General features: G+C 61.0%; 1 protein-coding gene and 1 non-coding gene across 2 annotated transcripts; both read left to right on the forward strand.

The window, feature by feature from the left end:
• The first annotated feature begins 486 nt into the window (after window positions 1-486).
• Window positions 487-593, forward strand: LOC113918999. Its single transcript, XR_003518745.1, has one exon. It is a non-coding gene; the product is annotated as a U6 spliceosomal RNA (small nuclear RNA).
• Window positions 594-5,844: 5,251 nt separating this feature from the next.
• Window positions 5,845-13,667, forward strand: CNN2 (calponin 2). The gene is made up of 7 exons (XM_027587582.1): window positions 5,845-6,001; window positions 10,091-10,212; window positions 10,639-10,705; window positions 10,814-10,951; window positions 11,632-11,748; window positions 11,910-12,056; window positions 12,658-13,667. The coding sequence occupies exons 1-7, from the start codon at window positions 5,939-5,941 to the stop codon at window positions 12,934-12,936; spliced, it is 933 nt and encodes a 310-aa protein (XP_027443383.1). The 5' UTR covers window positions 5,845-5,938; the 3' UTR covers window positions 12,937-13,667.
• The last annotated feature ends 455 nt before the right edge of the window (window positions 13,668-14,122 follow it).

Genomic DNA, 14,122 nt, shown 5'->3' on the forward strand with positions numbered 1-14,122 from the left:
GTTCCCCGGGGGCGCCTCCCGGCCGCCATCGGCCGTTCTCGCCGCGGCCGCGCTGCTCACCGACGCCCGGCCGCCGCCGCCGCCGCCGCCATCTTCCGCCTCCGCGGCCTGCTGACGCCAGCGAGTCGCCGCGGCGGCAAGAGCGGCTCCCCTGCGCTCGCGGGGAACGCTGGGATGGCGGCGGCCAGCCCAAAGCGGCCCCGCCCTCTCCCCAGGCTAGGGGCGAGGCTGCGTCTCGTCCGGGGCTCTTTTGCATATCATCCCCCACAAGCCTTCGCGGTTGCGAAGCCGCACTTGCGATTAAATTAGTCAACATCTAGGGTTTTAGTGTGATTAGAGACACTCAAGGCAAGCGTGACGGTAGGAGATAGTCATTGACACGGAACCTTAGGAAGAGCATGGAGAGTGCAGTTGCACCAACGTGGCCTAACTGTAAAGTGATTTTGGTTTTGAACTTTAAATAGCCCTGTACGGAACCTCAACGGCGTGCTCGCTTCGGCAGCACATATACTAAAATTGGAACGATACAGAGAAGATTAGCATGGCCCCTGCGCAAGGATGACACGCAAATTCGTGAAGCGTTCCATATTTTGCTTCAGAGCGCCGCTCAACGCGACGGTGGGTGGCCGCCAACGCCCAGAGAGCGCCTCCTGCCTGCGCGCGGGGAAAGGACGGTGTGAGGGCTGTGCCACGCTCCGCGCTTCGCTCTCGCCCTCCCGGCAAGGGCGGGGTGCTCCCTCCGTGAACTGGGTCGCTCAGGAGGCTCCCCTGCCGTCGCCCTCCTCCCGACCTGCGGACTCGGGGCTGGGCGCGGCTCCGGTGAGCATCTGCCACCTGCCACCCGCGCAAGCCTCGTCCGCGAGGGGACGAGAGCGTGGACAATGCGGGACCCCGAACAGGGCGGACCTGGTCCCTGGACCGTCCCGGCGGCTCAGGCAGGCGTTCTTGGACCCGCAGGCCTGCGGTCCTCCTGACTGCGGCTGGGCTCAGACGTGTGCCTGCCCACGCCCCCGCCCGCCCGCCGGGCAGCGCGCGGCCCAGCACACTCCACGTGCTCCCTCCTTCTGCCATCCTCCAAAGGCGGCTCAACCGCCGAAGAAATAACGGGTGAACATTCACTGAGTGCCTGCCGTATGCCCGGTGCTTCCAGGCCACGCTCCCTGCGGCAACGGGAAGTGTGGAAGGACAGGCGGAGGGGGAGGCTGGAAGCACGGAATGAGGGCGCCTGAGCGGCTGCCCTGGCCAAAGACAGTGGACACCAGGCCTGCTGCGAATGGGGAAGGCGGCTCCGGGTGCCCCGGGGCCTGAGCCCGCACAGAGCTCAAGGACCCGCAGGGAGACTGATGTGTGGTCTGGGTCCTGAGGGCGAGCATCCCACTGTGAGGCGGGCCGAACCGGGCCTCCGCGAAAGTCCAGGGTATGGGGGAGGTGGTCAGAGAGCGAGGAGACCTTTCAGCTGTGAGCAGGGAGCTGAGAGAACCTTCCACATCCACCCGCCAGGTTTTGTGATCCTGGGAGCCGCACACCCAGAAGATGGCCGCACAGGTGGTGTCCCACTCCACCGCGACCAGGAGGGAGGCTGAGATCATTCTCTTCCTGTTTCATAGAGTGCCCTGCACATAGAGCTGGGCCTGGCATGGAGCTCAATATATGCACACTCTTGAAATTATTGGATTACTCCCAAATCACTTGTTACCTGCAAAGGGAGGAAAAAATCGTCTTTCCCAACAGAGAGGCAGGCAGACGTCCCTCCGACCTGGAGGGTAAACCCAGCCTAAACCCAGCCTCGCTTGGGGTGGGGGGGTGGCATTGCGAGGTGCTCATCTGTCCAGCGAGGTCCAAGGCCTCCAGCATGTGAAATGTAGCCATTTATTTTTATGCGTATAATTTACACTGAAATGGCCCCCTGTGGCTGCCGCGCTGTCTAGAGCTCCCTGCCGTGTGGCAGAAACTCAGGGCCGCCAAAGTAAGTGGACGACTGCTGACCTCCTTGGAAAGCCACCCTCACGAAGAAAGAAAAATGGCCAAGGAGAGTTGGAAGTCTCAGCCCAAAGCGATAGAGTAGGACCAAATGCCACACCACACCCACGCTTCTGGGGACCGTCGGGGAAGTGAGAAGCTGGGCTGGGTGTCCCAGGGTGCTGTAGGCACGGCTGCTAGGTGTCTGAGGTGTGCTGGTGGCCAGGGGGCGGGAAGCCGGTCTGGGGCGGGTTGAGAGTTAATTGGGGGGTTCAGGGAGGCTCACGAGAAGCTGGCCCTCCAAGCTTGGAGGCCCCCCTCCAACAGGGGGGAGGGCAGAGAAGGAGCCAGGCGGACGGAGCATCAGCAGAGGGCACAGCCAGGGCAAAGGCCCTGAGATGGGACTGGGGCTCGGTGAGAAGGCCAGTGTGGTGGGGAGTTCACCCAGCAGTGGGAGGGGTCCTGGAGGACATCTCAGGGGAGGGGCCTCGGAGAGCAGGGCCGATTTTGAGCAAGGGAGGCTCCTGACCTGATTTCACAGGTTCCCCACTCCCTCCTCTGAGATGCTGTTGTTACTGTTACTGTTTTGTTGTTGTCTGCATTGGGCTTGTTCTGCCTGCAGGTGTCCTGAGATGATTGTTTGCCACCAGGACCCCAGGCCCAGCCCCCAACCCAGTACCTGAGGCTGAGGCTCTGGGGGGCCCTGTAACCCCAGGTCCTCCAACTGTGGCCTCCTGCCCCACAGGCATCACCGAGGTCCCACCCCAGAGTACCTGGAGGACCGACGCCCCCTTCCCCCTGAGGCCGGCATCATTCCACATCCCCTGCAGTCTCCTCAGGGGTCAGTCCTGGGGGAATGAGTGAGTCCCTGGGGGTTATGGGCAGAGGGCGGCTGCAGGGGTCCCAGACTTCCTTGCCAGGTTCCCAACGAGGCCAGAATTCCTAAGATACTGACGTGTGTTGACTGGACAACCCTTATCTTAGATAACCCTGTGGTACTGCAAGTGCTTGACAAATTAACCCGTTTCATGCTGACAGCAAACCCAAGGGCTGCAAGGAGCTTTCCAGATGGGGAGAGGAGGCCTGGAGACGCCAAGTGTCTTTGCTGCATGAAATCACACAGCCCAGTGGGGAGTTGGGATTTGAAGCCAGGCTGCAAGTGGGGGCACCGAGGCCAAAGGATTATACAGAATTGTGTAATCCCATAAATCTGAGGTCCTCAGGCGAAGTTTCGAAAATTATAATGTCCTAAGCTTCCAGGCTCCAGGATTCTGAGTTTGGGGATGTCTGAGTCTGGATTTCTTGGGTTCTGGGAGGTTGAGTGTCTAGAACCCAGGTGGGCAAACTATTTTCTGTAAAAGGCCAAAAGCCCGTATTCTCAGCCTGGCAGCCCAGAGAGAGCTCCGCTCAGGACGGGGTTGCACGAAGGCAGCTGTAAATGAACGAGCACAGCGGGGTGGCAGTAAAACTGTGTCTCGAAGCTGACACTTTAATATTGTAGGATTTCCACATGCTGCAGAAGAGGATTCTTTTCAACCACTTAAAAATGTACCCCCCCAAAATTGTTAGCTCAAGAGCCATCCCCCAAAAAACCAAACCAAACCAAACCTGGAATCTGGACTTGGCCCAGGGTCCAGAACAGCGTCGGCCAAGAGAAACATGAGCCTGACCACACATGTGATTTTAAGTTTTAAGCCATGTTGAAAGAACTAAGAGAGAACAGTTTTAGTAATGTGTATGAAAAGTTAACAAGGTACCAATTTATACCTTCTTCTGCATGAGGTCTTCCAAATCGGGGGGGGCGCGCTCCCCACGCCCCGCACACCTCAGTCCCCACGCTCGTGTCTCTGGAAATATTCATCCATAGCTAGATTGTGTAAAACTTACACTGAACAGGAAAACACACATCCCCAAGTTGTTCCAAATGTGCTCAGATGTTTTGCAAAATCTGAATTTAATTTTAAGCCAGGATTAATTAAAATCTATGAAGGGAAGCCTGGGCCTCCTCCGGCGCCCCAACCACACTTGGAGGGCTCGACTGGGCGGGGGTGGTGAGGCTGCAGAGCTGCCGGCTGGCCCCCCTTGTCCTTGACGGACAGCACACTAGGAGGTTTGGGGGTCCCGCGCCTCAGAACACCGGCAGCCACTGCCCCTGCGAACATGCTTGCCTGAGTGGGCACGGGCAGGTGTCACGTCCAACTTCTCTATCCCAGGGCCTCCCAGTGCAGATGGTGTCCCTAGAGTCATTGGCGGCTCCTTGGCCAAGCGCCAGAGGCTGGGCATGGCAAGGAGAACCATGGGCATGTTGCTGGCAGCCACTGACCACCATAGGCTAGGGTGGGGGCCAGGGGACAGGCTTGAGCACCCTTCCCGATGCCATTCTCCACCGCGCCGTGGGTCCCACTGACTCCCATACCCCAGCAGGACCCACAAGGCGTCTACCTGACCCCCCTGCCCCTGCTCCAGGATCCTACCACCCTCACAGCTCCCCACCTAGATACCAACAAACTGCACTCTCCCCACCCTCAGAGCCGCACTGTCTCATTGTTGACTCCCCGCTGTGTGCCGGTTCCCCCTTTTTACAGACAAGGAAACTGAGACCCAAGGGACTCACCCAAGACCACCGGCTAGGACTTGAACCCTGGAGAAAGGATCTTCGGATAGATGGAATGGGAGAATGAGAGGTGGAGAGGTAACAGATATCCAGGGGTTGGGGAACCAGGGAGGTGTGCTTTCCCATGGAAAGGGCAGGGGTGAGTCATCTCTGAGCCCTCACTGAGCCCAATGAGCTGCTTGTCAAATGTGTCAAACTCCTACTCATGCTTTAAAACCCCATCTCCCATGTCCCCTCTTACATGCAGCTTTCCTTGACACCTCTCCTGGAGCCCCCACTCCCCCTCCAGTTTCTGCCACCCCTCTTTCAGACTCTTCTTTCTGTCCCATACTTGCTCACATGGGGCAGGGGTAGGAGTCTGTGCCCAGCTCTGTCTTTCCAGTAATGGGCAGGGACGGACCTAAGGTCTCCTGCGAGCCAGCATCTCCTAGCAAGGGAATAGCCCAGAAGCCATGTCAGGGAGCATTTGAGCAATGAGTAGTTGTGTCAGCGGATGAATGAATGAATTACTGAACAAGTAAATTCATTTATTCTGCCATTGATTGATTGGTTGATGTATCTGTACAAGCACACACCACGTGTTGAGCACCAAGTGTGTGCCTGGCCTGGAGAACTCAACAGCCTCAGCTCTACCCCCCAGGACATCTCCTGACCTCAAGTCTCTGTTCTGCTCCCTCCGCATTGCCTATCATTACTCAGTGGGAAATTCAAAGCCCCTTCTCATTCCAACCCCCCTTCCCCAACCTATCTGATTGACCTCTACATGCTTTCAACCACTGACGGTCTCTTCAGGGTTTTGCACCTTTTGCTCTGCCGGGAACACCATCCCTTTTGGGCTGGCAAACTCCTACTCATCCATCAAAGCCCCAGCTCCAAAGGCCCCTCCTTTGAGGAGCCTGCCCTAGTTCCCTTGTCCACCACCCAGCTGTGGGAGTTCCCAGGAAGGGGGTAGAGCGGGAGGCGCCTCTGTGCGACAGAGAGGAGTCCTCATTCGTGCCCCAGGGGGATGAGAGTCCCGCCCCAAATAACCGGGCCGAAGGGTGCGGAAAGGGTGACAGGGCCGCCGAGGGTCTCCCAGCAGGGAGAGGACAGGACGGCCTTGTTCGGGCGGTCTCCGCACCTCCGCGGCCCGGCCGTTCCGCGGGGCCGACGGTGGCTGCCCCGCCGGCGCGGGGGTCGGGGGCGGCGAGGGGGCTCCGGAAGTGAGGGCCGCAGGAATCCGGCGCGTCCCGGCCTTATAAGGACACGAGCGCCGGGGGCCAATCAGCGGCGGGGGCGTGGCGGCCAGGCCCGCGCGTCCCCCGCCGGCGCGCCCGTCGCGGCCCGTCGCGTCCCGGCCCGGCCCGTCTCGCCGCCCCGCCAGCCATGAGCTCCACGCAGTTCAACAAGGGGCCCTCGTACGGGCTGTCGGCCGAGGTCAAGAACCGGGTGAGTGAGGGGCGCGCCCCCCGAGCCCGCCGGCCGAGGCCGTCGCACGCCGCGCCGTGCGCAGGGCCGGGACCCCCGCCCGGCTCCCCCAGCGCGTGGCGGGCGGTGGGCTCTGAGACCCGGGAGGAGAATGGCCCTCCTGCCCCTAAGGTCCGCTGTGCCGCGGGCGTCGTCGCCGAGGCTCCCTCAACCCCGGGGGAGCGGTGAGTTCTGTGGCCCCGCACCGCCCCCCAACACCTAGGGGCGGTTGGGCCTAACCCCTTCCTCCAGCCCTCCCCCATCGGAACCCCGCCCGCCCCCCCCCCACTCTCAGCCCCACAGCCCGGGCCCCTCCAGCGCCGCGAGGACTTGAGAATGCCCAGAGGGTCTGCGGGGACCCCAGCCGCCCCTCCTCGCTCCCTGGCCACATAAGCTTCAGGAGGGGAAAGGAGTGGGGCCCTTCCTGCCCTGTTTTGAAAGGGTGTGGCCCCCCCACAGGAATTTCCCCACCTCTAACACCTGGGCTGGGGAGCGTCACCAAGGGGGAAGTTAGCGCGGAGGGGGCTGCCCAGCTGCTCCCTGGTAACTTCTCTTTGTCCCCATCTGACAAAGTTAAAGCGATAGCAAAGGGGGTCTACAGGATGCCTGGGGCCCCCTGAATGTAATCCTAAAAGGTGTGAGGTTTGTAACTTAGAAACACGGGATGGGGGCTGGGGGAGACACTTTGAGAAAGCACTTGTTGATCTGGCTCAGAGAGGGGCAGATGCTTGTGGAGGGTCACACAGCAGGGTCCATCCTAGGGAAGGGGGAGCAGGGGGTGCTCCCAGACCCAGGGAGTTGTCTTAGGCCCGTCACTCAAGGCCGTTCCAGCCGGAGGGCAGTTTGTCATCCCTGCCCACCCTCTCTTGGGGCACCTGGGAATGTAGCCCCACAGCCAGCAGCCCCCGGGAGCCTGCCTGGGCATGTGGAAGGCAGAGCCCTGCCAGCCCCACACGGGCACCTGCCCCACAGGCACCCGGGGATCGCGGATCCGAGGGAGACTGCATGGCCTCTGTGAGCTCCCAGGAGCCTCCCTCCAGCTCCTTAGACAGAAGGAGGCTGAGGCTTGGGGAACTAAGGCTCCAGAACCTTCCTTAAACATGCTCTTTTCCACTCCAGCAATAAAGGCATGGGGGGAACGTTCACACACTGACACCGATGTAGGTGCTCCCGGGCTGCCCTGCTCAACGCCAAAGACGTTTAAGAGCCCCGTGGGTTTGTACGTGGGGCCCAGAGAGGTCACACCAGCTGCCCAGAATCACACAGCTTGCGAGCGGCAGAGTCAGGACTCGAACCGAGACCCGCTGCCTCCAGCGCCTGGTGGCCACTGGCCCTGGTGGGCAGCCCCCTGCATCTCCCCTGGGGCGGCAGGAAGTGGGTGGCACCCTGGCCAGTGTGCAGGCAGCTTCCGCAGACGGAGTGGGATGGGGCCTGCTGAGACCTGCTCTGTCTGGGATGAGGTCAGAAGGCTCCCTGTGACCAGCCCTCAGTCTGCAGGCCTGGAGAATGGGCAGGGCGGTGGCTAGCTTGTCACGGTCACTCGGGCCGCACCAGGATTGGAAACCAGCTTCCTGTGCCTTGAAACCCACGCCCTGCCCACTTGACCAGCTACTCAAGAGGACGTTAAGACCTCTGGAGACCGCTGCCTGGCCCCGTGTGCCTCAGTTTGCCGCAGGCTGGTTGGCATGAAGGCAGGCTGTTGTCCACCGTGTCCCTGAGCAGTCACTGGATTTCCGGCCGGCTGGGGGGTCTAGACCTCTGGGAACAGCTGGTCCCGATTTAGCAGGGATGCAGCAGCTGCATTCCTGGCAGTTTGCGGTGAGGAGGAATGTGCTGAAGGCCGGCTGGGCAGCAGGGGTGGGGGGTGCAGGCGGCTGCTGCAGGCGGGGCTGGCCAGGCGCCTCTGCCCAGGACCCCGGCCCCCAGGAGCCATCAGGGACCCGGCCCAGCTGGGCAGGTATGCCAGGTGTCTGGACGAGCCGGCCTGCCTCAAGCTCAGCTTGTCATTCTTCAGGGCAGGGCTGCAGGGCTGCGGGGCTGTGGGAACCAGGAGATGGAGACGGAGGCGGGGTGGGGGGTGGGGGGGGGCTGGGGGGCAGGGGAGGATCAAGTTTGCAGGCCAGCCTCCCTGCCTTTGTCTCTACTGCACTCAGGTCAGCCCAGTCCTGATCCCGGGGCCGGGGGCGGGGGGGGGGGGGTGTTTATATGTAGGAACCAAGAGGTGGGGCCTGCTTCAGGAGGCCCTTGTGCAAACAATTGCAGACATAGATAGGGAAACTGAGGCACAGGGAGAGAACTGTGTCCATGGCCATAGGGAGCTGGGAGCAGAGCTGAGAGTAGGAATTGGGTCTACAGAGGGTGGCTGTGGGGTCCCGGTCCCCTGGTGAGGGCAGAAGGACAGGAAGGGAAAGTGTCCAGGGCAAGGATCGATGTGGGTCTAGAGCAAAAAGCCCACTGAACTGGACAGTCTGCAGCTGAACGGGGACTGGACTCAGCTTCTTACCTCCCCTCCCCAGGAGCCGCCCTGGGGCTGACCGTGTCTGCTCACACCACACACTGGCCTGGGACTGCCTGACTTACTGGGGCTTCCCTGGGCCCCTGGCTTTCTTTGCCTTTGGTGCCCTGAGATGCTGCCATTGGGAACAGGGTGTGTGTACGTGTTTGTGGGTAATGGTGTGCCCTGATGGGGGACCATGAGCATTTTTATCCCACTATCCTGGGACTGTGGAGACAGCACTGAGCTGGGCGGCAAAGTTCGAGGGGTGGATCATAAGCAAGGAGGCATATTGTATAAAGATAAAAGCTAGAAGGAAAATAAGGCAGGGTGGGGGAGACAGGGGTATGAGGCGAGCTTCACAGCCGGGGTAGTCAGGAAAGCCCTCTCCAAGGACATGACCTTCAAGCTGGACTGGTGAGTGGATTGATGGGAGGGACCCAGCCATGTGAACATCTGAGTCAGAAGTGACAGCTTGTGCAAAGGCCCTGTGGCAGTAACTGGTATGGTCAGTTCAAGGAACAGAGAAAGGTTTGGTGGTTCCTCGGTATGTTAAACATGTAGTTACCACGTGACCCAGTGATTCCACTCCTAGATATGTACCCACAAGAAGTGAAAACTTGTACATGGGTAATCATAGCAGTATTATTCACAAGAGCCGAAAGGTAGAAACAACCCAAATGTCCATCCATGGATGAACAGATAAACACAATGTGTCCATCCACACACGGGAACGTCCCTCTGCCTCGAACAGGGGTGAGGTGTCGATGTGTGCGGCCCCGGGGACGGACCCCAAGCCCACGACGCTCAGGGAGGGAACCAGACACAGAAGGCCACGTGGGGTGTGAGGCCACGTGGGTGACACGTCCAGAACAGTCTCATCCACAGATGGGAAGGGGGTTAGAGGTGACAGGGCCTGGGGAGAGGGACGGGGAGTGACGGCTGATGGGAACAGGGTTTCTTTTGGGGTGATGGAATGTTCTGGAACTAGAATGAGGTGATAGTTGCACAACATTGTGAGTGTATTAAAAACCACTGAACTGTTCACTTTAAAATGGTAAAAATGATAAACGTCATGTGCATCTCACAACCATTTAAAAACAGCAGAGAAGGGCGCCTGGGTGGCTCAGATGGTTAAGCGTCTGCCTTCGGCTCAGGTCATGATCCCAGGGTCCTGGGATCGAGCCCTGCATCGGGCTCCCTGCTCAGCGGGCGCCTGCTTCTCTCTCTCTCTCTCTCCCTCTCTCTCTCTTTCTCTCTCTCCCTCTGTCTCTCGTGAATAAATAAATAAAATCTTTAAAAATAAATAAATAAATAAAAACAGCAGAGAAGAGGCAATTTCTCTGGTGCAGGGAGCGCACAGGGCTGGGCGGCCGCGGGGGCAGGTCCCTCGCGGGTTGGCGCCGCCGCAAGTCGCCCAGAGCCGGAGTGTGGCTGGCCGGGGGTGTCTGCGCCTGTGAATGCCCGTGCTGCTGATGGCGAAGGGGAGGGCTGTCCGTGGGGGTCTCTGCTTGCCTTGGAGCTGCCGCGGGCGGCGGCCCTGGGCTCACCCCCTCCCCGTGCCTCTGCCCCTCCAGCTCCTGTCCAAGTACGACCCCCAGAAGGAGGCAGAGCTCCGCAGCTGGATCGAGGGACTCACAGGCCTCTCCATCGGGCCCGACTTCCAGAAGGGTCTGAAAGACGGAGTTATCCTGTGCACGTGAGTGCGTGTGCTGGCCGCTGCTGGGTGCCCGGCCCGCCCCGCGGTCACGCTCCACCTACTGCAGGAAGCCTGTCCACTCTCCCCGCGACGGGTCTCGGGTCTTGTCTTTTGTTTCCTTGTGTTACTGAGAACGAACATCCTTACCTTCCGTCCTCCCTGCAGCGGGAGCGCCTCTGCGCTTCCCTGCGGACTGGGAGTTCCCGGATTCACCCCCACCAGCCGTGGCGCTGACACCGGCCCCCGTCACTCCTGGGCTTCTGCTTCCTTGCCGCTGAAGCATGCATCCCAGGAGGGGAAACTGAGGCCTAGGAGAGGCAGCGAGGCTGCTTGGGGAGGCATGGGTGTGGCCAGGACTGGAAGTGGTGTCTCGGGTCTCTGAGGTTCCCCTACAGTAACGCAGGTTCCCCGTGTGTCCCCCCCCAGACTCATGAATAAGCTGCAGCCAGGCTCCGTCCCCAAGATCAACCGCTCCATGCAGAACTGGCACCAGGTGAGGGGCTGGGGGCAGCACGAGGAGGGGGCGCCGGGACCTCCTCCACCCGGCAGGTGGGCAGGCCAGGGTCGCCTCACGGTCCGTCCCCTGCCTCCCTCCGCCCAGCTGGAAAACCTGTCCACCTTCATCAAGGCCATGGTCAGCTACGGCATGAACCCTGTGGACCTGTTCGAGGCCAACGACCTGTTTGAGAGCGGGAACATGACGCAGGTGCAGGTGTCTCTTCTCGCCCTGGCCGGGAAGGTGAGGCCCAGAGAGAGGCAGCGACCTGCCCGGGGCCCCGCCCTGAGGTCCATGTGGACTAACAGATGCCCCGGATTCCCTCCTGCCCCTTGGGGTTCAGTGGCGACAGGCAGCCTCCCTGACACCAGCGCCCCGTGCCAGAGTGGGGCTGTTTGTCAGAATCCGCGAGCCTCAGCAGACACACCAACATCCCCCAGAGACCTGAGTAGACACTAGGGTTCGATCTTCAGTCCCTTCCTTATAGATGATAAGTAAGTTCTAAATTGTGAGAAGCAGCCTGAAGAAGGGGGAATCGGGCCATGTGTGGGGTCTAGTGACCGGGCAGGGTTGGAACGGCATTTCAAGAGGAGGGAACTGCGTGTGGAATGGCATTTCAGGAGCACCCTGGGGCCTCCACGTGGGGAATGGAGGCGGGGAGACCGGCGAGGGGCGAGGGGCAGGGGCAGGTGTCGGGCAAGCAGGTGGGTTGCTGGAGGGTTGGGGTGATGGAAGGAGGCAGAGGGTGGCTGGTGAGGACGCCTCCCAGAATTCCTGTCCCGAGCTGTGCCCTGGGGCGAGACGGCTGGGTGCCAGGTGGGTCGGGGGCGGCTGGAGCCCGATCCCCAGGGTGGCACGGGTCTGGGCCTGTTTCAGGGCCCCGGCTGCCCCTCTGTGATACTCCCAGCACCCCTCCCCTCCAGGCCAAGACAAAGGGGCTGCAGAGTGGCGTGGACATTGGCGTCAAATACTCAGAAAAGCAGGAACGCAACTTTGATGACGCCACCATGAAGGCGGGCCAGTGCGTCATTGGGCTCCAGGTGGGCGCCCACGGCCTCCAGCCCCGTGCCCGCCATGGTGGGGTGGGGGCTGCCGGTGGGACCCAGGCCCTGTCCAGCTCCGTGCCCCCTCAAGTTCGGGGCTGGATCTAGAGGCCTGGGCCGGGGGGGACAGCTGACCTCTCCTGCCCACCGCCCTGCAGATGGGCACCAACAAATGTGCCAGTCAGTCGGGCATGACGGCGTATGGCACAAGAAGGCATCTGTACGACCCCAAGAATCATATCCTGCCCCCCATGGACCACTCCACCATCAGCCTCCAGATGGGCACCAACAAGTGTGCTAGCCAGGTGGGGCCCCCGCTCCGGCCGCCCAGTCCCCGCCCACCTCTCCACCCCGCCAAACCCCGTGGCCTCCTCCTTGTCCCCATGGCTGCCTCCCACGGAGAATCCCACCCGGGATTTCTCTCCGCTTCTCGGCCTGTGCCTTCTCTGCTCTGCTCAGCTTGCTGTGTGTCCCCAGGGAAGTTGCTGCTGGGCTCTGGGCCTCAGTCTCCCTCAGAGGATTGCCCAGGGGCCCGTTCAACCCCGGTGTCTTTAGATCCTGTGATTCTCACTTTTCCTGCACATTGCACGTGTCTGTAGGGTGGTCTTGGAACTCTCGGGTTCTTGCGGGGGGGGTTCAGCCCCAACCTGGGGAGCTTCCTGGCTGGCAGGGAGAGCTGGACCCAGACGCCCCTGGTTCCCAGGGAGGGGGTCACTGGTCGTGGGGATCAACTCAGCAGAGAGGCAGAACAGAGAGGGCGTCCAAGCGGGGTGGAGAAGGACCCCATTGGAGCTGCTGCTGAGGGCAGAGACAGCTGGGGATGGTGGGGGAATTGGGGGCGGGGGCTCCCGGGGCCTCCCTCCCCGCATCTTCTTCCAGCCCTGAAGCGCTCTCCTCCCTGTCCAGGTGGGCATGACGGCTCCGGGGACCCGGCGGCACATCTACGACACCAAGCTGGGGACCGACAAGTGTGACAACTCTTCCATGTCCCTGCAGATGGGTTACACGCAGGGCGCCAACCAGAGCGGCCAGGTCTTTGGCTTAGGCCGGCAGATCTATGACCCCAAGTACTGCCCCCAAGGCCCCGTGGCCGATGGGGCTTCTGCGGCTGCAGGTGACTGCCCAGGCCCCGGGGAGGCCCCGGAGTACACCCCCTACCGCCACCAGGAGGAGGCCGACTACTGAGGTGCCCGTGCAGGGTGTCTCCCCACATCGCTCCGTGTGGTTTTGGGGTTCTTCTGTTTTCGGCTTGTTTTTCTCCTTGTCTGAGCGCTACCAGCTGAGGGCTTGTGGGGAAGGGGTGAAGCACATGCAGATCTGCACGGTGTGGGGGCTCACGCGGGCCACCGGTTTCCCAGCAGGCTTTGGGCTGAGCTGTAGTGGTTTGGGGGAAGAAACTGGGGCAGGGAGGGGACCAACCCTGAATGGTTTCCGGTTGCCTCTCCTTCTCTTCCCTTTTCTCTGCTGATCAGTTTGTGGTTTCTGTACCCACGGAAGTTTCAAGCAGTTTTAATGAAAGAAGACTTTTTTTTTTTTTTTTTTGCAAGGCAGTGGGGGGATGGTGGAAGGGGGTGCTGGGAAGGAAGGAGGCCCCCTGGGAGAGGGCCAGGTCATAGTCCGAAATATTTGAGGTCTTGTGAGGAACTGGATTTCTCTGGCCCTCTTGGACTCACCTGTGGCTCGCCCCGGGGGCTAGTGGAGAAACTGAGGTAGGACAACAGAGTTCTGAGTGGTTGAGGCAGAGCCACCCCCCCACCTTCCTGTACTTGTCCCCATTCCTCTGCCAAGTACTGCACAGGGACCCCCACCCAGAGGTCCTCCCCCGGGACTGGCCCCCATCCAGGAGCCCTGGGACCAAGAGATAATGTGAAATGTTGACTGTGGACCAAAGGCAATAAAAACCTCTTTTTAAGGAAGAAACTGCTGGTGGAGTTGGGAGTCCGCTCGCGGGAAGGGTTTGGCTTGGGTCCCAGTGGGGGGCCCTGGGGCCCTGGGGTGGGGCGGCAGGCCATTCTCCAGCAGGTCCTCAGGGCTGCCTTGGAGGAGCTGAGGCCCAGGGCCGGCAGGTGAGTGCAGGGTAAATGCAGTGTGGGGTGAAGAAGGAACTTGAAGAAGGTCAGGACCTGAGCGGGGGAGAGGCTGTACCTCCCTGCTGGCTGGACAGGGCCTCGCAGCCCCACAGACAGCTCTGGTGTCCCGTCGCCCGGCCTCCGCTGGCGCCGCTCGCTCAGCCTGGAGTTCCCTGCCTGGCAAACGCGGCTCATCCCCAAAGCCTCACCCCTCCCCGCACGTCTCACCCTCCCGCTGCCTTCAGGGCTGCAGCTCCATACACTTGTATCCTCTGCACCAGGAGCTCGGGAAATCTATTCAA

Source organism: Zalophus californianus, chromosome 1, assembly GCF_009762305.2.
Source record: "Zalophus californianus isolate mZalCal1 chromosome 1, mZalCal1.pri.v2, whole genome shotgun sequence".
Classification (NCBI taxonomy): domain Eukaryota; kingdom Metazoa; phylum Chordata; class Mammalia; order Carnivora; family Otariidae; genus Zalophus; species Zalophus californianus.

Excerpts from the sequence above, each read along its gene's own strand:
- CNN2 (XM_027587582.1), top strand. The coding sequence starts at position 5,939 with ATGAGCTCCACGCAGTTCAACAAGGGGCCCTCGTACGGGCTGTCGGCC. Across the intron at positions 10,952-11,631 it reads TTCTCGCCCTGGCCGGGAAG|GCCAAGACAAAGGGGCTGCA; the intron begins GTGAGGCCCAGA and ends CCTCCCCTCCAG. Across the intron at positions 11,749-11,909 it reads AGTGCGTCATTGGGCTCCAG|ATGGGCACCAACAAATGTGC; the intron begins GTGGGCGCCCAC and ends ACCGCCCTGCAG.